We start from the raw sequence: 20,160 nt of genomic DNA on the forward strand, positions 1-20,160 counted from the left end.
TTCGATTAACACAGTAATCAATACACAGGTTTTACGAAAATTCACGAAATTTCACGAGGTTACACGAAATCGATAAAATAAGTTTGGCAACACAGCAGTGGCCTGAGTTTATACTATTGGATACAAAATTGTGTATATCCTGGTCTGACTTCGTCAGGAAAGTCAATTGGACTGGGATGGTTATCTATTTTTAGGTTGATATACAAAACTTTTATGAATGAAAAAATTAATTGTATATTGTGATTTTCATGTGCAGCATACCTCATTTGAATATTTATACACCGCAATTTTTTGTCTATCTATATTAGAAAGTGGTGGCCTGGGATGATACGTAGGACCGATTGGCCTGGCTTTGTACTAGAGATGTATATATATATATATATATATATATATATATATATATATATATATAAGAAATACTGGATATTAGTATATATATATATATATATATATATATATATATATATATATATATATATATATATATATATATATATAATAAGCGAGTCTTCTACAGCTGTCGCCGCTTCTCGCATCCTAATTTCCAGCGATTTCTGTCGAAGCAATCTTCAGTTTTTAAGTCTCTGGCGGTCATTGCATCTTCGACATCTTCTCTCCAGGATCGTCTTGGTCTACCTCGTTTTCTTCTTGTGGGTGGAGTCCATTTTTCTATTTTTTTCGGCCATCTATTTTCAGGCATTCTCTGAAGGTGTCCATACCAGTTAAGTCTTTTGGCTTCGATTGTGTCTATTATATCTAGATCGATTTCCATTTGTCTCCTAATATCTTCGTTTCTCACCCTATCAAGTCTAGTGAGTCGGCAACATCGTCTCCAATAGTTCATTTCCATTGCCTTGATTTTTGACTTGTTTCTTTGGTTGATTTCCCAGAGTTCAGCACCGTACAACCCAATACTTTCTATTATTGTTTTATACATTCTTCTTTTATTTTCTTTTGTTATTTTATTACTCCACAATAGTCCGTGTAGCTGTCTGGTGGCTGATCTTGCTTGGCCAATCCTGGAATGTATTTCGTCGTTACTCCCTGCTTTTGAAGATATTTGGACTCCTAAGTATTTGAAGACTTCTGTTGGATTTATAGTTCCCATTTCAATTTGTAGACGTTCTGGTGTTTCTCCTACAACTAAGTACTCGGTTTTTTGTATATTAATTGTAAGGCCCCACTTAGTGTACTCCTCTTCCAGTTTTCTGAGCATATAGTCTATATCACTCTCGTCTTCAGCTAGAATGGCTTGGTCGTCAGCGAAGTGTATTGTGTACAATCTATCGTCATCGATTGGGATGCCCGTATTGCAGCACTTTCTTCTCCACAGTGAGAGTGCCTCATTTAAATATATTTTAAAGAGTGTAGGTGCTATGCAGCAGCCTTGCTTTAGGCCCTTACTAATAGGAATTTCTCTCGTTAATTTGTTTCCAGTTTTAATGGTTACCGTCATATTTTTGTAAAGCTGTTGTACTGCTTGTATATTTTTTTTGCTTATTCCTTGTTTTTCCATTGCTATCCAGAGCATTGAAAGTGGTACACTATCGTATGCCTTTGTCAGATCAATAAAAACTATATGGGTGGAAAGGTTGTGGGCTAATCTTTTCTCAATAACTTGCTTTATAGAAAATATGCTGTCCATACAGGATCTGCCTGCACGAAAGCCATTTTGTTCTTCTACATCTGTCATCTCTTTTTCAATTTTATTTTTTAATATTGTTCCATAGAGTCTTGAGAGTGAGTTTATGACACTAAGCCCCCTGTAGTTTGAACAATTTTTTCTATCTCCTTTTTTGTATATATTGTTAATATGTGCTTTTGTCCACTCATGTGGTAAATCATGACCTTTATAGAATAAGGTGAAAACATACGCAAGTAGTTCTCGTAATACTTGTGGGCTGTGTTTTAGTAATTCGTTCGGTATTCCTTGTGTTCGTACGACGTGTCCTCGACTTCCTGTACTGTTATTTCATCGTCTTCATCGTATTCTACTTCATATGTTGTTGTACTGATGTTCGTGAATTGCGGTCTTGTTTCAGTCAAAAGTTGCGAGTAATGTTCGATCCAAGATCTTTCTTCTACTAAATCTATTCTACTAGTCTCTTTTCTGTTTGTTCTCAGATTTTTTATCGTTTTCCATGCTTCTCTTGATCTTGTTGAGCCTATATATTTGTTGAGCTCTTCGCATTTACTTTCCCAGGAATTATTTTTTGCTTTCGTTACTAGATTTTTTACTTCTCTGTTTGATCTTGCATACGTTCGTCTATCATCTGGGTCATTTGTCTGCAGCCATTTTTGATACGCTTGTTTCTTGTTATGTACTGCATTAGCAATGTCATCTGTCCACCAGAATGGAGTATTCTTTTTGTTCCTTTCCACTGTGCCGAGCGCTTCATAAGCTGCTTCATTGATTTTATTTAATATCTCGTTATAGGTATTCTGGGCTGAGGAGTAGGTCAGGTTCGACAATTTTTGGCTAAGCCGCAGCTTATATAAAAATGATGTTGAGTCATTTTGCAGTGCATCAATATTGTATTTACGTAGATCCGTCTCGAGTGATTTTGATTGAGCTGGTTGGTTGTCATTTTGATGTAGTAGTCGTGGTCGATACTGTAGAAAACATTTTGATCTTACCATATAGTGGTCAGTTCCACATTCCACATTCCAAATAAGTCATTAAAAGAATATATTAGTGTTTTTAGTAAATGTATTATTTATTATAATTTTTGGATTTGTCTTTCTCTATAGTAAGATAATAAAATATTATGTATGTAGGTATAACTTTTTATATGTCTATTTGTCACCGTGTTGTGTAATTATATCCGAAACTTACGTGTCACTTAAAGAAGCTCGGTGGCGTAGTTGGTAGAGCGTTGGACCAATGATTGGAAGGTTGCGGGTTCCAATCCTGGACGATTCATATTTTTTTTAATTTTTGGTTATTTTAATAAAAAATTTTTGAAAGTGGTAGATAAGAAAGTTTAATATTTAAATAAAATACAAATAACCTGTTAAGTATATTTACTTCGTTGAAATTATATAATAATAGAATAACTTCTTACGTGCGTACAAAGTACACACACATTCTTTTTATTTAGAGGGTCAATTTTGCTATTGTAAAATTAAAGCCGTGAAAACACGTGTCTTTGTGAATAAGTACCGTGCTTTGAAAATGCCGAAAATAAACAACTGTGTTTCAACTTTGATACAACCTTCTTTCAAAGAGCCATCTGTGGATGTGGATAAAGTTTATTGCTCATTTTGTGACAAAACCATAAGTACATACCTATTATTTGTTATTATATTATAAATATTTACACGGTGGTACAAACAAAGTCTTTAAAAATTGAGAATATTTTTTAATAAAATTTCCACGAGGAAATTAAATTCTTGTTGTTAATAGGATGTTTAAAATTTTCCTGGATTTAACTTCAGGCAACATATAACTTTGCTCCTGTGGGTTGCAGTTTCCAGAGGATGATAGAACTTCTATCGATGGACTTTATATGGCAACAGTTGCCACTGTTTTATATTACTATTATACTATTTTATCCAAACATGTTACATGTTTAGCGTATGGAATATTCAGAGTTACAGAGGAAATAAGAAAAAAATTTTCACTAGTTAACAGTTTAATAACAAGCGTCAAAAGATATTCCTGAAATCACCTGCAGGAATACAATGTTATATGCTTCCTGCTGTTACACTGCCACCGGAACCCATTTGAACACAATGGGGAACATGGTTGGAAGTTGGAAGCAGCTAATTGCTATGTTGATCATTTTGGTAATTTGAAAAATTTAATTAACCTTTTAACGGATGATGGTTGCCAATCTCTATTGGAAGCTAAGCAAGCATTCCAAAATAACATTCTTCAACAGCAACCGTTGCTCATAAAATCAAACTATAGTTTTGTTCAGAAAACTATACACCCAATTAGAATCCTCCAAATTATCATAGTACATAGATAGTGCAGTTTTAATAAAATAATTTAAATTATTGTGTCGCAACGTTGAAGGTAATATTTAAAAAGAAATTTTCCAAAAAATTTGAAGCATCCATGAAAAAAAAACAGTGGTTACCAGGTTCTTTCTGAAGATTCAAGTACTAGGTGGACATTTTCCGAACCACTTAATTTAGAACCAACTATTATCGTAAATTTGAAAAATGCCCCAGTTACAACAGTTGATGTCAAAAAATCTTCTATTAAGCCATAAGTTTTTGTTAGAAAATTTTGAACAGCATTTGATAATTTATTGTTACCAAAATTCGAAATAATATTATTTGTTAAAATACTTAAATATTTAATTACACAAACTTAGTTTGTCAAATACACACATCCATAATTAATATAACATGTGAAGATATTGTAAATATTTTTGTAAAAAAAATATTGTAAATATTTTTTTATTACATGATGTTGATGTTGATGAGTGGAATCTACATTTTAAACAACTTTACAGCACATCACTATTATCTTACAAAATCCGCAAAGTATCATGACCTTTTTGATTGAAAATAACACCATATCGACGTAGAAACGTTGCTTAAAATTTATTTAACCCATTATTCCCATTAGCAACACTTCAGCGGAAAGTACAAAAAAGAGTAAAGCCATATTTAATAAATTCTCCAAATCAACAAAGTCTGCTTTCTTTGGCTATTTTAAATATACAGTGAAGACGTTTGAGTTGGAATAAATTCATTATCTCGACAATGGGCCAATTTGGAGAGAAAACCTGAGACAGGTCGATTTTTATTTTTAAATTATGACTTTTTGACATATATATCATACTAGTGACGTCATCCATCTGGGCGTGATGACATAAACAATAATTTTTTTGAAAATGAGAGTGGGGGTTGTGTGATACCTCATTTGAAAGGTTATTCAATTCTCTATTCAGTAATATAAACAATAACCTAAATTTTTTATACAGGGTGGCCAAAAAGTTTTTTTTACTTAATTAATTGACACAAAAGAAGAATGTAAGCTAATTCAAAATACATTTTACTGCTGTCAGAAAATAGAAAGAAATGTTTATTTGACAAATAAATATTATTTTCGCTTAAATTCATGTCAATGTTAAAGCGAAGAGCAATGTTTATTTGTGAAATAAATATTTTTACCTGTTTTCTGACAGCAGTACATTCTTCTTTTTATGTCAATTATTTAATAAAAAAAAAATAGTTTTTGGTCACCCTGTATAAATAATTAGGTTATTGTTTATATTACTGAATAGAGAATTGAATATCCTTTCAAATGAGCTATCACACAACCCCTATTCTCATTTTAAAGAAATCATCGATTACGCCATCACGCCCAGATGGAAGACGTCACTAGTATGACATACATATATGCCAAAAAGTCATAATTTAAAAATAAAAATCGACCTGTCTCAGGATTTCTCTCCAAATTCACCCATTCTCGAGATAATGAATTTATTCCAACTCAAACGTCCTTACTGTATAATAAGTATAGAGACAGTGTTTTTATTATATTTTAGTTGCAGGTAATTTCTGTATATATTTTATTATATGTTAATTAATTTTTTTTATTGTTATTTATAATGTACCAGTAATGTACTATATACCTATTGAATTTTACTCAGGTTTAATAATTTATATAAACAATTAAACAATGTGTAATAATAGGGAAATTGCATAAATTTTTAAATATTAAAATGATATTAAAAAACATAAAGTAACATGATCTTAAAACGCTTGCATGCGAAAAAAACAAATATTTTTAACCCGTACGCGAATTACGATGCTTTGAAAATGCTATAAAATTCAAATATCTTAGGAGGCTCTTGAACGTCCTTCTATTGGTCCGACGTCACGGGCCACGGGCTAGGCTAGCAGTCTGAAACCACGCGATTAGGGTAGGTATCACGGGAATATTACATTTTAATCGTCTTTAATGAAAAATTCCTAGGTATTATTTGTGTTCATCTTATATATTTTAATAAGTAGTTCCCCAATCAGCTTAGTTTTAAACTAAATTGATATATAACAACCGTTTATAACAATAGTTTGGTACCATTATATTATAGTATACGGTCCCCGTGGGTTTGATCTACCTACCTCTAATCGAAGGATTTCGTATATCCTGGAAAAGATTACGGTGTAATTTGCATTATAATAAAGATTATATTTCATTGTTATGTTTATTAGTACCTACTGGAGCCTTTCATTATTGTGTTCAAAGCCTTCTGAGAAAAGATCATGGTGATTAGCAGACGTACCGATAGAATGTGTACATAGCCAACAAAATCCTTCTTTACAAAGTTAATAATACGCATAAATAAGAAGAATCATTATTGTAATTTTACAAGTTAATATCTTTATCATCTTAGCTTATACTTACACCGCATCCCTCGGTAGACCGCAAGCTATAGTAGAAACCCGACCGTAGACCGCATACTATAGTAGCACCAATACTTTTTAGTTACTCTTACTTTTATTACTAAAAGTTTTGTTTATTTTTAAGTTACTTGTTTCTTCTTTGTTCTTCAACACAAGAAACGATAAAAGTAATTTCATAAAAAAGAACTTTTTGATACATGTCAACAGAGATAAAATGTTAATATTTTGCCCGTCACAAAAAAAATCTTTTTTGCCAGTTTGCCACAGCGTAAAACAAGATATTTCAACTGTATTATTTATCTATGGGCAAACTGCATTAAAAATGCAATAGCCCACCGAACGGGCAAACGATAAGAGTGGCCTGTGACGTCAGACCCCAGCTCTCGCTTTTGAAGTTGTTTGAAACGGAAATTTTAGGCGCGGAACTTTGATCACATGTTGTACGTACACTATTCATTGTTAAGACGTAATATTTTGAATATAACATTTTAAAACATAAATTAACAATTTTATGCAAAAAAATTTTTTAGTGCAAGTTCCCTATTGTAAGTCCTAGTGCAACTATATTTCTCTATAAGAGCACATTCTCTACTCTATAAGTCGGATAATATTTAAAAAAAGTTACCTGTTACCTGAAAAAGTTATTATTATTATTATTATTGTTATTAAATTATATTTAGGGGCCCGAAAATTGTGTAGTGCCTCGGGCCTGATTTGAAGTAAAATAGGCTCTGGTGGAGATCTACGCAATTCCAGACCAGAAGGCCGCCACTATTGCAGATGTGTTAATCAAAGACTGCATCAGCCGATTTGGAGTACCTCTGGAGATCCATAGTGACCAAGGAAGGAACTTTGAGAGCGATCTATTTCAAGGAATCTGTGATAAACTAGGCATGAAGAAGACAAGGACCACGGCCTATCACCCGCAATCGGATGGAATGGTGGAGCGTATGAATAGGACAGTCGGCAAGTATTTGACAAAGATGGTGTCCAATCATCAACGAGACTGGGACCAGTACCTTCCGTTCTTCGCAATGGCCTATAGATCTGCTGTTAATGAATCAACTGGCCAAACACCAGCAAAAGTCCTATTTGGACGTGAGATGCGTCTACCCTGTGATCTAGAGTTTGGATGTCGACCTGGAGAAGATGTTGCTGGTGAGGATTACGTGAATGAATTACGAAGAAGAATGGACGATATACATGAGTTGGTCCGGTCTAACCTTCAGATCGCTAGCGACCGCATGAAGAAACGATACGATACCCAAGCCGAGAAGGGATGTTTTAAGGAGAACGACAAAGTCTGGCTTTATAATCCAAAGAAGCGAACAGGTTGTTCTCCCAAGTTGCAGTAGTTCTGGGAGGGTCCGTACCTCATTGTCAAGAAAATCAATGACGTTATCTACCGAATAAGCAAGATTCCTAGGGGAAAGCCGATGACAGTCCACCATAACCGGTTGGCGCCGTACGAGGGAGACCACGACGTAGATGAAGAAGTGGAAGTCAACCAAATTCGAGGAATACCTGACCTTACCTTTGAAGAGTTCATGGGTGCCTACGGAGGTACCGGTAAAGCAAGACATGGTGTTACCACTGAAGAAAAGCGAGATCTTCTCGCACTTCCCGATGACTATTCGCTGGCCCATACCATCCCGGCCAGTATCAAAGACGCACGAGGGTTGGCATCCGCCTTCCGAAGGAAGTTTGGTCGAGTTGCAGAACTTCAATGCCAACTGCCAGCTTCTGGCAAAGCATTGAAACTCCAAGATGCATCACGTTACCTATTCTATCTGGTAACAAAAGACACTGTCCGTGACCAACCTACATACCAAGATGTATGGGATGCATTAATTCAATTGAGAGAGCACGTGTTGGAGTCCGACGTGCAAAAGTTAGCCATGCCAAAGTTAGAATGCAGCCAATTAGACTGGAGAGTTATCCGAAATATGGTAGAAGAAATTTTCCAAGACACCGAGGTCCAGGTGTTAGTCTGTTGCAATCCGCATAGTTACTGGTGCGGAGAGAAGACCGTCTCCTGCCACTTTTATACAACTGGGAGTTGTAAAAGAGGGTCCAGTTGCCGATACCAGCATCCAGTTCCAGTCCTGACAAGGTTCCAGGAGGAACCATCTTTTAAGGAGGGGGCAATGTGACGAATTTCTAACTGAGGCCGGTCCTGCCCCTAGCAGTCAACAAACAACAGCGACACGTCATCGACGAGTAATGTCTCCGCTAATCCAGAAGTTTCCCGATGATAGGCGGAGACGTGCTTCAGGCCTTCCAAATGTTCTCGAAGCAGAGCCGTATCTATATAAGCGGATGATTTTTAAGCAGCAGGGAGTCAGTCAATGAACGAGCCGCGACGCGTGATATAATTGTATTCGAGTCGGATTTAATGAAATGTATATATTAGTTATCGTAGTTATTATGTTTAGTTAATTAAATCATAAATTTGAGTTGTAAATAAATTAGATGTGTTAGTTGGTGTTATTTGTAATTATTAAAATAAATAAGTGATGTAAATAAAATAATATAAGTAAGTCTTCCTTTATTTAAATTAAACTTAGTGCCTAAAGATATTAATAAATAAAATAGTAGAGTCAATCGCGTAACAATAGTTTATATTAGGGTACATAATATGATCGGCATTGATCGCTAATAAACTATGTATGTTGTGATTTAGTAATGTGTATATATACACCAACAAGAAGAGGGATGATTCATTCAGATCAATTGTTAAGTCACGCGATGAAGAAATAATACGCTAGTCGTGACATTGTTATTGTTTACATATAGACCGTTGTTATGTTTAAATCAAACACAGTTCAAGTTCAAATATAATTATAGTGAGAATGAAGGTATTTTATTATACATCCAATTAATCCCGGACTTGGGGCGCTATAGCTCGGCCACCAGACTTATTACCAGCTCGGGGTGGGGGGGGGGGGTTACAACTACTTTATGGTCTCTGGGGATATGGAATAGTAATGGTGTTAAGTGCATATAGAGCTCAAAGTACATCCATATGGGGGGGGGTTATAAACCCCCCCCGGTTACGCCTATGAGAATGGATGGCAGATTTTTTCACTTTTTTAACATTAGTGTGCATATTGTTGATGCGGAACATAATTTAACTTTAGCAGGTTAGTAACACACTGTAAATGTAAATGAGCAGCGCAGTGTAAATGAGTAAATGAACAGTGGAGCAATGTACAGGAATAAAGTGCCGCATAGGAAAGGCAAGAACGGTCTTTAACAAAATTAGCGCCATCTTCAAAAGCCCTAGATCAACATATCCCTAGATACAAAAATGATTAATGATTGCCAATATGATTTCCAACATCCGAAAAGGATAGGAACCAGAAAAAGAACACACGGCTATTATTGTGGTTTAACCTTTAACGTAATATACATTACGGACTGGCCAGGCTGAAAAAGGCGATTATTCCGTTCGGGTATTCGCGGTGTGCAAGTACTTGGAAGGGAATTGAGAAACGATCGTGCGCGAATAGCGGAGAAATATTGCAACTTTCTTAAATAATTCATATTGTCAATTGAAATTGTCAAATTGACGTACATTTTATATCTACTGTCATTGAATAAGAAAAATTATATGTTGCTCCACAATATTGATATGATATGCAATTATTATATAAAGGTAAATTTAATTAATTGTATTTTGCTTGCAGTACTGCATTTTAATAACTAATTTTATTTACTACATACAATTGTTTACGTTTTAATAACATAACCTGAATCTTATTTTTTCTTCTTATTATTTTTTTGGACTATGGCCTAGACAATTATCCAGTAACCAGGACTAATATAATTGGCTAATATAATTAAAAGTGCGAATAAAGTTGCAGAGCGTAGAAATAGGTGTCGCTTTGCCGAACTTGTACGGTCCCAATAGAAGTGTTGAATGTGTGCTGTGTTTTGAACAATATAGTATGATACAATTGATCCAAAAAATGGCATAACCCAGACATCCAAAGTGGAAGTTATCCTTCAACGCCAATGTTCTATATGCTCCACATAATATTCAGAAAAAAGTCACACCGTTTTGAGCGTCGGGTTTGGGGGAAGAGGGGGAGAAGTCGGTAAATTCGTAGTTTTTTACGTTTTTCGTCAATATTTTTAGAACTATGAGGTTTAGCATGAACAACCTTCTATACAAAAATATTCTACATTAAATTTGAAATAAAAAAGGCCCTATGCATAATCCTTCTAAAATGAACGGTTTCAAAGTTACGGAAGTAGTATAGTGCAATTGGTCTAAAAAAGGCCTAACCCAGACATCTAAAGTAAAAGTTTTCCTACAACACCAAATTGTTCTATTTGGTCCACATATTGTTCAGTAACAACATCCGGTTTGGGGGGAGATGGGGGAGAAGTCGGTAAATTAGTAGTTTTTTTTTAGGTTTTTCGTCAATATTTCTAAAACTATGCTTTAGCGTAAACAATGTTCTATACAAAAATGTTCTACATAAAATTTAAAACAAAAAAGGTACATAATTGTTATAAAATCAACGGTTCCAGAGTTACGGAGGGTGAAAAGTGGAGGTTTTCGATACTTTTTATATTGTTTGGGCAATTGATGATTTTGGATGGTGAGGTTGTTGTTTCTTCATGGGCTTATCATTAACATACCATCGGCCACTGAAATAGCAAATTTTATTTACAAAACACAATCCTGTTAAAGAAAATTTCTTTCATCAGTAATAATATTATAAATTGTCCAAGCAATATAAAAAGTATCGAAAACCTCCACTTTTTACCCTCCGTAACTCTGGAACCGTTGATTTTATAACAATTATGTATAGGACCTTTTAGTAGAAGATTTTTGTATAGAACATTGTTTACGCTAAAGCATAGTTTTAGAAATATTGACGAAAAACGTAAAAAAACTAGGTACTAATTTACCGATTTCTCCCACATCTCCCCTTCAAACCTGGCGCTCAAAATGGTGTAACTTTTTTACTGAACAATATATGGACCATGTAGAACAATTTGGTGTTGGAGGAAAACTTTTACTTTGGATGTCTGGGTTAGGCCTTTTTTTGGATCAATTATACTATATTACCTCTGTAACTTTGGAACCGTTCATTTTAAAAGGATTATGCATAGGACCTTTCTTATTGCAAATTTAATGTAAAACATTTCTGTATAGAAGGTTGTTCATGCTAAACCGCATAGTTTTAAAAATATTGACGAAAAACGTAAAAAACTACGAATTTACCGATTTCTCCCCCCTCACCCCCTAAACCCGACGCTCAAAATGGTGTGACTTTTTGCTGAACAATATGTGGACCATATAGAACAATTTGGTGTTGGAGGATAACTTTTACTTTGGGTGTCTGGGTTTGGGTCTAGTTATACCATACTAATAGGAAAGGTGAGATCAGTCAAAGGATATGCTGTTACCCAATTTTTTCGAGAGCAGAATTGGATTGGAGAATATACTACTATAACCAGTATTTATGGAAAGGCATAAGACTATGATATTGAATGTCGTACTTTGTGTAAAGATTTGACTAAAGCGTCTACAAGGGTTCACCGACTTCTTGGAATCAAACAAAGTTTAAGAAAATCTGATAATGTATCTGTAGAAGACATTCTAGAAACGGAAGAAATTAACAATAAAGGAGAATCGAAGAATTGACTCTCATTGAAGAATTTTCAACTGTTTTAAACACCAGTCTACAATGAATATTAACACATACGCAGTGATTCGAGTTTTTTGACAGTGACAAGTTATTCCTTGAATTAAAAAAAAACTGAGCAAATTGACACGCAAAATATTAAATGTTGATTTAAGAGGTTTTACGAAACCTGCGGAAAACGCGTTCCAAGATTGCGGCTTTAATTTTGAATATTTTGTCGATATATTTGGCACACATATTCATAATATAGTAAAGAATGGCGGTACAGAGCCCAATTTGAGAAATATGTTAGTATGTGGAAATTACTCTATAATTAAATAATATATTGAAAAACGAGCCTGTACCGCCATTAAGAAGAACAAAAAAATACACTTTCTTCAAAAAAACTTTTTTATCCCATGCCTAGATTTTGTGTCACATTGGAATTACTAAAAATCGATTATCTATAACAAGAAATCGAACTTGACTGACTTGGCAACATTTAGTGCGCCTATGAATATAATAATTATTGTTTTTACTATGTCACTGTCAATGTCGTACTGCCGACGCAATGTTGAAAGTTCGCAGAACTTTCGAAAAACAAAAATATTGATGACGCGCTACTGTTGCCTCTTAAGGCATCGATTGTTGGAGCCCTAACCAACAAATCCCTAGCAAAAAGGTGACAACATTCATCAATGTTCTCAAGAAATTGTAGCTACTATTATATTCTCCTCGTTAGTGGAAGTAGCCAACAAAGTCATTTTCAGGATATGCCTGACCGCCATAAGACAAATAATACTTCAAATGTAGTTTATGCGGAGGCTGTACAAAGGATGACATGTGCCAGCGGAAACTCTTAACTGCCTGAATCTGGAAGGCTACACGCTCTTAGAACTCACTCTGGCCAGTAAAACAGCAATTCAATATGGTGGAATTATTGAAAATATAATTTAGAGGCATCGTTCACAAATTGAAAAATCTATTATGTAACCAGTCACTCAACCTTAATTTATGCTTATATATGTTTCGTCCACTGCTATGTTTACTCAGATTATTTATAGGCTACAACCTCGGCACTCGTAAGTAAATACTTTAAAACGCTTAGAAGCTTTTTAAATTTAGTAGAGTTAAATTGTAACTTAAACAAAAAAGAAAAAGACTTATATTTTGGTCATGTTATAAGAAGCAGTAAAGCAAAGCTTCCGAAGTTATTATCTCAGGGAAAATAGAAGGCAAGAGAGGACTGGGAAGATACAAATATTCGTGGTTGAAAAACATAAGGTATTGTACTGGTTTGGAGTAGGTACTCACATTCACTGTTCTGAGCTGCATAAGATAGAAATTACGCGAAAAAGTGTCATCTGACATGAAAAGTAAGATACAGAAGTCATTTTATCTTACTTTGTATACTGCCCTCATTATAATCATTGCAAAATAAACCCTTTCGTGCTTAGATGTGGCTTACAAGGCTCGGATTTATTCTCATTAGTTTTGAATCAAGTAGCAAAACTACAGGGTAACATACCCTGGTGCTTAATGTATGCTGATCATGTAGTGTTGGTAGAAAATAGTGAAACTGACTTAGAACTGGAACAGTGGAGACAAGCTTTTGACGAAAAAAGTTTACCACTTAGTAGGACAAAAACAAAGTATTTGGAATGTTCATTTAATGGGGGTTACTTACTACCAACAAAATGATATTTTGGATGGTGAAATGATTGTGAAAAGTAATAATTTTAAGTACCTAGGATTGGTATTACAGACTAATGAGGAAATACATGGAGATGTATGCAGTAGAATTAGGGTTGGATGGATGAAGTGTAAGGAAGTGAGTGGTGTGTTGTGGGATAGAAAAATTCTATAAAACAGCCATAAGATTGGCTAGGATGTATGGAACCGAATGTTGGGCAGTTAATACAAAAGATGAACAATAAATGTATTTAACGGAAATGAGAATGCTTAGGGCTCAGATGGATGAGTGGAGTGACAAAAAAGGATATAATTAGAAATGAGTTTATTACAGAAAGTCTAGGAGTAGCACCAGTTGATGCCAAAATGAGAGAGCATAGGTTCAGATGATTTGGTCATGTTCAATGACGAGAGACTTTAATCACTTCATGCAAAGAATTGCTTAAACTATGGGCTCCTGGAAGGAGTACGAGAGGAACACCAAAGAAAACCTGACTGATATTGATAGGTGAGACTAAGGTATTGAGACTAATATTGACCCAGCATAGGGATAAAGGCAAAGGAAGAATGATGACGATGGAATAAAATATGTAGTAAGAAATGAAAAATTCATAAAATAAAAAGGGTGATAAACGCTTTTATCAGTAGGGTTATGTTTTGAGTACATTCCTATTTGCATTATAAAATTATTTGGATAAACATCACATAAAATAATGAAATTTAGCAAAACATGGCTTCTGCCCACACAGCCCAACTGCTTCTTCTAGATTGTAGAAGATGCTCCCTGGTGGTCAGTATGCTCACCGGCCACTGTAGACTCCGACGGCACCTTCATCTGCTTGGACTGGCACTCACAGTGCCTCCGGTGCCATCTATGTAATGAGGAGGAGGAAACCTCCTCACATGTCCTCTGGGAGTGCCCGGCATTGGCCTATTGGAGGTGGCAGATCCTGTGATCGGCATCTATGCAGCCGAGCCGGGTGAGGGAGTTGGCTTTTAAGAGACTTGTGGCTTTCTTTGAGGCCATAAGGTTTCTGGGGGACTAGCATGGGAGCCCGGTGCAGCCTGGGCCCCAGAAACGGTGAAGACCAGGTTCTTATGGACCTGGTCCGTAAGATAGGAGTGGTACAATGGACCCTCCATAGGAGGTCTAAGTGTCTGAAGGGCTCACAAGTGGGCCCTGCCCCGATGTACCGTAACCATAACAAAACATGGCTTAATATTTATTTTTTAACATATATAAATAGTAGTTGTGAATGCTGTACATTAATTTGTATGATATTTTAAATAGTTTTAATTATATTAAAATATCCTAAATATTAGACACACATCGCTGCTTCACAAGAACGTAGGTGTAAGTCAAAAAAGACGATTTTAGAGGAAAGGCATTTTAAAATTTTATAGATATGATTATGGGCATAACTCCGACTTCGAATAAGTTGTTACTTTAAAGAAATTGCCTAAACAATTTTGTTAGAAATATGTCTCAATACAAACTGTGAGAACTAGATAAATTTATAAAGTTTTAAAATGGTTAAATTTTATCATTTTATTACCCCTACTAGAGTTGAGTCTTTTTTCCTAAGATGCATTTACTTCAACTTTGTTAAAACGCTGACCTAACTACAAAAAGGGTCCTTATTTTAGAGAGAATTTTCACAAAAACTAATCTTAAGTAGGTCGTCCTTGACAAGAAGTGAACACACAAATTGCTTCACATTCTGTGGCGTCACTAACTTGGACCTGTATTCATACAAAAATGTTAAGTATTTAACTACTTTCGCGCCAAACAAATATAGATATTTGGTGCCATCTTTTAGCGATTATTATTATTAACGTCATAGGTCTTTATTCACGCGATATATACTTTTATTTTTAGTAGATCTTCAGTAATAAGTCAATTTCGTCAAATTTTGACTTAAGCCTATGTTCTTGCGAAGCAGAAATATACAATTTATTAGAAAAATCACTCACCCATTACTCCAAGCTGTTGTGGTGTTAAATTTGAAGTATTCAAGCCTTCAGGAATTGGTAAACCATTACTAACTACACTCCCAGAAGCTATTGAAGCTTTTCCACTAGCTACAATCGAGCCGTGTCGGTTGAGTCTGTCTCCAGTTACACTATACGTCCCACTACGTCTTCCACTGCTTGCCACACTTCCCATATCTAAATAAAATGCAGGAAAATGAATACCTTGTTTTATTTAAAATTATGATGAGGAATATTTATACAAAAAGAAAATCAAATATATCTAAATTATTTGTATTAGTTACTTGATCATCTTACAAACACCTCAATGATCTAGATATAAAAACTAACCTGGAAAGGGACTTCTCATTCCTGGTATCCTGGAAAGTTTACCATTGAAAATATTTCTGGGTAGTTTTGAGGGATCCACGACATTCTTTTTACGACGTAAAAGTCTTGCAAGAACACCGATAAAAACAACACCAGTCGAAATCGAAACAATTATGACCTAAAAAGTGAAAAAAAAAACATTATACAAAGTTAAAGTACTTATCAGACTTACCTTCTGCGTTAATGTAAGTTGTACATTTCGAGGTAACATTTGTTTAACAGCACTTAAATATTGTTTAGCGCTTCCCGAATTTAATAAAATCGACATACTATCAACTATAAATATAATTTGTTAAATAAAGAGGTTATGTCACAGTCTTTAGTTCTAAAATATTTAAATATTAACCGAACAAATCATTTAAAATTCACATTAAGTAGCAAATAAGTCTTTTATTTCGAAATTATTTTCAAATAATATTTACTTAAATATAAAACCAGATTTTAAAATGTACGACACATTTGAACTATTATGACAACACACATTAACTACTATGGCGGAAAATTACGGTTCAGTAGAACTACCAATGTTATTCATACTGGGAGAGATTAAAGCCAAGCGTCCACAGACCCGCATCGTACGCAACGGATTTTAGTTTGACAATCGATAATGCGATCCGTACGATGCGGATCAGTGGACGCGGTATAAGTTTCTGTACAAGGCAAACTAAAATCCGTTGCGTACGATGCGGGTCTGTGGACGCTTGCCTTAAATGTCCAGCAAACGACGGCAATGTTGCCAGATTCCTTTTAGCGGGAATTTTAAAATTTTATAGCAGTTTGGTTTTAAATTTGACAGTTCTGTTTTCTCAAGTCAAAAATCTTAACCTTACTTTTACAAGTGATTAGGATTATTATTATTATTTTATTTACATGTAAATTGAAACAATAAATATTGAGCTGTGTCATAATTTCAAACTCATTATGTTACAGTCTTTTCCAGTTGATAAAATTGCAATTCAAAAACTTTTAGGTAGGTACGTGTAACTTCCACATTATTATTTATTTTTTAAGTATTAAGGTTGATGTTGATATCAAAAATTTAGATTTCAAAGATAGTTTTATGTAGGTAGATACTAATAGAGTAATACTAGATAATAGATTAAATACAAAGTAAGCTGTAAGTAGTATACGCTGTGAGCTCGTACGTAGAGGGTAGAGCTGTGTAGTTCGCGAACGAACTAGTTCAAAAGATCGACTCTCATAACTGAACTAAAAGATTCAATCACAAATATTAAAAAGATCAAATCATATTGAACTAAACGTAACTACAACACACCAACGAAACGGACAGAGCGAGAGAGGCAACGATGTCGATATTTTCAATTGTCGATCTCGATCTTTCAACTTTCAAGGATTTCAATCTATCTCGCCAACAGCAAACGTTTGTCGAGGTCGAGGTCGATCGAAGCCGATAAATATTTAAAGAAAGAGCGTCACAATTTAACCCCACGAGGAAGAGTGAGATGCAGATTCGGTTTACTGAGTTTGATTATCTGATTTGATTTGATGGATGTAGTTTCGAGTTTCGACCTACTGGCACTGGCGAAATAGAAGTAAAGGACAGTAAAGGTTGAGCTCACAGACCATATATACTTATAGACGTTTCACGACCATGTTAATCTTTCGGATCGAATTAACGCCATCTCTTGATTGGAATGGGAACTAAATTGACAAATTTTAGTTACGTGGGAATTTCAACTTATAAATTTTGCGGGATTTTTGATGAAATTTCGCAGGAAATTAAAACAACAGAAAGACAATTCAATGTTTTATTCAATATTTTACTGAAAACTTCAAATATTCCAATTGGTTTTCAAAATGCTAAACACTACTGCCATGTGTCACGTGAAAGCACTGATGTGTAATATTGAGTTGAATGAAAATTTTTGAAAAAATCTTGTAGGATGATTTTTTAGATAAATATTACCTTATAATCTTTTATAAACTTCCAAAAATATATAAGCCAGAAATGTTGATGACACACTTGTCTATTGGAATAAACTGTTTCAGGATCTATTATATTGTTTTTTTAAATGTGGAGAAACACAACACGGGATGATCAATTGTAAACTAAAAATTCTACTCATAAAAACGGATGGTTAATAGAATTGATTAATATTGTGATTAAATCTAATTAAAAACGTAACACCACTATTGGCTCCGTGCGTCTCCCCTCTATTCACAGTCACGTGACACGCTGTCAGATTTTGTAAGGACGTTTTAACATTGAGTCTTATGGGATTATTTTGTTAAACTTGAATATTTTATTTTATAGTGATAATAACTGAATACCATTGTTAGAATTCATAAAGTCCACTTTACATCAACAATAAATTGGACAAGAAATTGACCAAGTTATTCAAGGCCAAATTTGACGTGTAAAAGCACACTTTGACATCTAAGTTTGTTCGTTATAAACTTCACGTGAAGAAATTGACGAAAAAGAAAATTGTTCTATTTTTTCATTTATTTGGCGTGAATTCAGTGTCACCAACCTGTGTCCATTTGGCGGGAAGTGGAAGTAGAGCTGTAGAGCTTTTTGTTTATTATTATTTGTTGAGGTTGAGTCTTTCATGTTCATGACAACCTAAAAATTTTGATTGGAAAATGCATATAAGATAAGGGGGTGGGAAAATGGAAATTAGTGGCTTTTTTGCAGTTCTGTCTGTTAGTTTTGCTCTGGCTGGGTCTCTTTTGTTTAAACAATTATGTAAGTATTATAAAAACGTTTTCAATTTTCTGTATTCTCTAGGAAACGAATTATTTATGCATATTATTACCTGTAAATAGTAGTACCTATTTCCTATTTCTTTTGATTTTTAATTGTAAAGAATAGAAAAATTACCATTCATTTTAATTTTTTAGAATCAGCTGAAAGTGGTCTACAAAAAAACCAGGAAGGAAACGTATTATAGCCTTGTTGTGGCTATGAAAGGCAAAAGAAAGATACCTATAAAAAGTGTATTGACTAGTTGGAAGAAACTCCACATTGTCGATGCATAATAAGATATTACTTTATAAACAAATATCAAGACCTAGGAATGGAACCTGGATAATATAGTCATCAAGAAGATAGCAGGAGGTCATGAGCAACAACAACTTCATAAGTATGAGAATATTGAGGAAATCCAGCTCCTCGATATCTACTACTGGACAAACTAGAAGATTGAAGAGGACAAAGCCTTTTGAACTAGTTTGAGTGATAGGTGATAGTGAAAAGCAGAGCGTAGTGCTTGTGTGCCTGTGTATGTTAGAATAGTGCACGATCTTGTTAGATTAGATAAGAGACGCTATAGGGTAAGCTCTTCATTTTAAGGAACAGTAGTAATTTAGGTTAAATTAAAATTGCTCATTGGTCAGTTATGACCAGATTGTAATTCTCTGATGTTTGGCAAAAAGGGCTGAAGTCAGAATTGCACATCAATAATGTTTTGATGATTTCTGGACCATAAAAAAAGTGTTGCAGACTTAAACTGTATGTACCAATAAAAAGAGCCGATTTTTCTGGTCCAGAAATCATCAAAACATTATCGATGTGCAATTCTGACTTAAGCCCTTTTTCCCAAACATCAGAGAATTGCAATGTACAATTCAATACAAATGAATCATCATCGTAGTGATGATTATGGAAAAATATATATATATATAGAAATATATATATTTTGTGCAATAAAAATGTTTATATTTATCAAGGATGTATTATTTGGTATGGCCACATATACTTCTGGTATATCGTCGGTGATGTGACAATACCTCCTATCTGCTTTTTCATGAATTTTGTAGGAGACGAAAAACCATTTTTAGGGTCATCTGTTTTCACATGTAAATTTTGACATGTTTTGTAGTAAATAGATAACTGAATTTACTACAAAACATGTCAAAAAATATCATATGAAAACAGGAGGTGACTGTAAAAAAAGTTTTTAGTCTCTCTTACAAAATGTTAATAGAGAGACAGATAATCGAGGTTCCACTGTATAGTGAAATTTGGACACCCGACACCCCATACAAATTTTATGGGGGTTTTGTTCGTTTAAACCCCCCCCCCCAAACTTTTGTGTAAGTTACAATTGAATTATTATTGTGGTACTATTAA

General features: G+C 34.4%; 1 protein-coding gene across 1 annotated transcript; it reads right to left on the reverse strand.

Moving 5' to 3' along the window:
• Positions 1 to 15,669: 15,669 nt before the first annotated feature.
• Positions 15,670 to 16,672, reverse strand: LOC114341650 (uncharacterized). Its single transcript, XM_028292458.2, has 3 exons — positions 16,237 to 16,672; positions 16,026 to 16,182; positions 15,670 to 15,872 (listed from the first exon to the last, which is right to left on the reverse strand). Exons 1-3 carry the CDS (start codon positions 16,330 to 16,332, stop codon positions 15,670 to 15,672), a joined length of 456 nt encoding a protein of 151 aa, XP_028148259.2. The 5' UTR covers positions 16,333 to 16,672.
• Positions 16,673 to 20,160: the final 3,488 nt, after the last annotated feature.

Source organism: Diabrotica virgifera, chromosome 3, assembly GCF_917563875.1.
Source record: "Diabrotica virgifera virgifera chromosome 3, PGI_DIABVI_V3a".
NCBI lineage: Eukaryota > Metazoa > Arthropoda > Insecta > Coleoptera > Chrysomelidae > Diabrotica > Diabrotica virgifera.

Excerpts from the sequence above, each read along its gene's own strand:
- LOC114341650 (XM_028292458.2), bottom strand. The coding sequence starts at position 16,332 with ATGTCGATTTTATTAAATTCGGGAAGCGCTAAACAATATTTAAGTGCT. Across the intron at positions 16,183-16,236 it reads AACTTACATTAACGCAGAAG|GTCATAATTGTTTCGATTTC; the intron begins GTAAGTCTGATA and ends TTCACTTTTTAG. Across the intron at positions 15,873-16,025 it reads AATGAGAAGTCCCTTTCCAG|ATATGGGAAGTGTGGCAAGC; the intron begins GTTAGTTTTTAT and ends CATTTTATTTAG.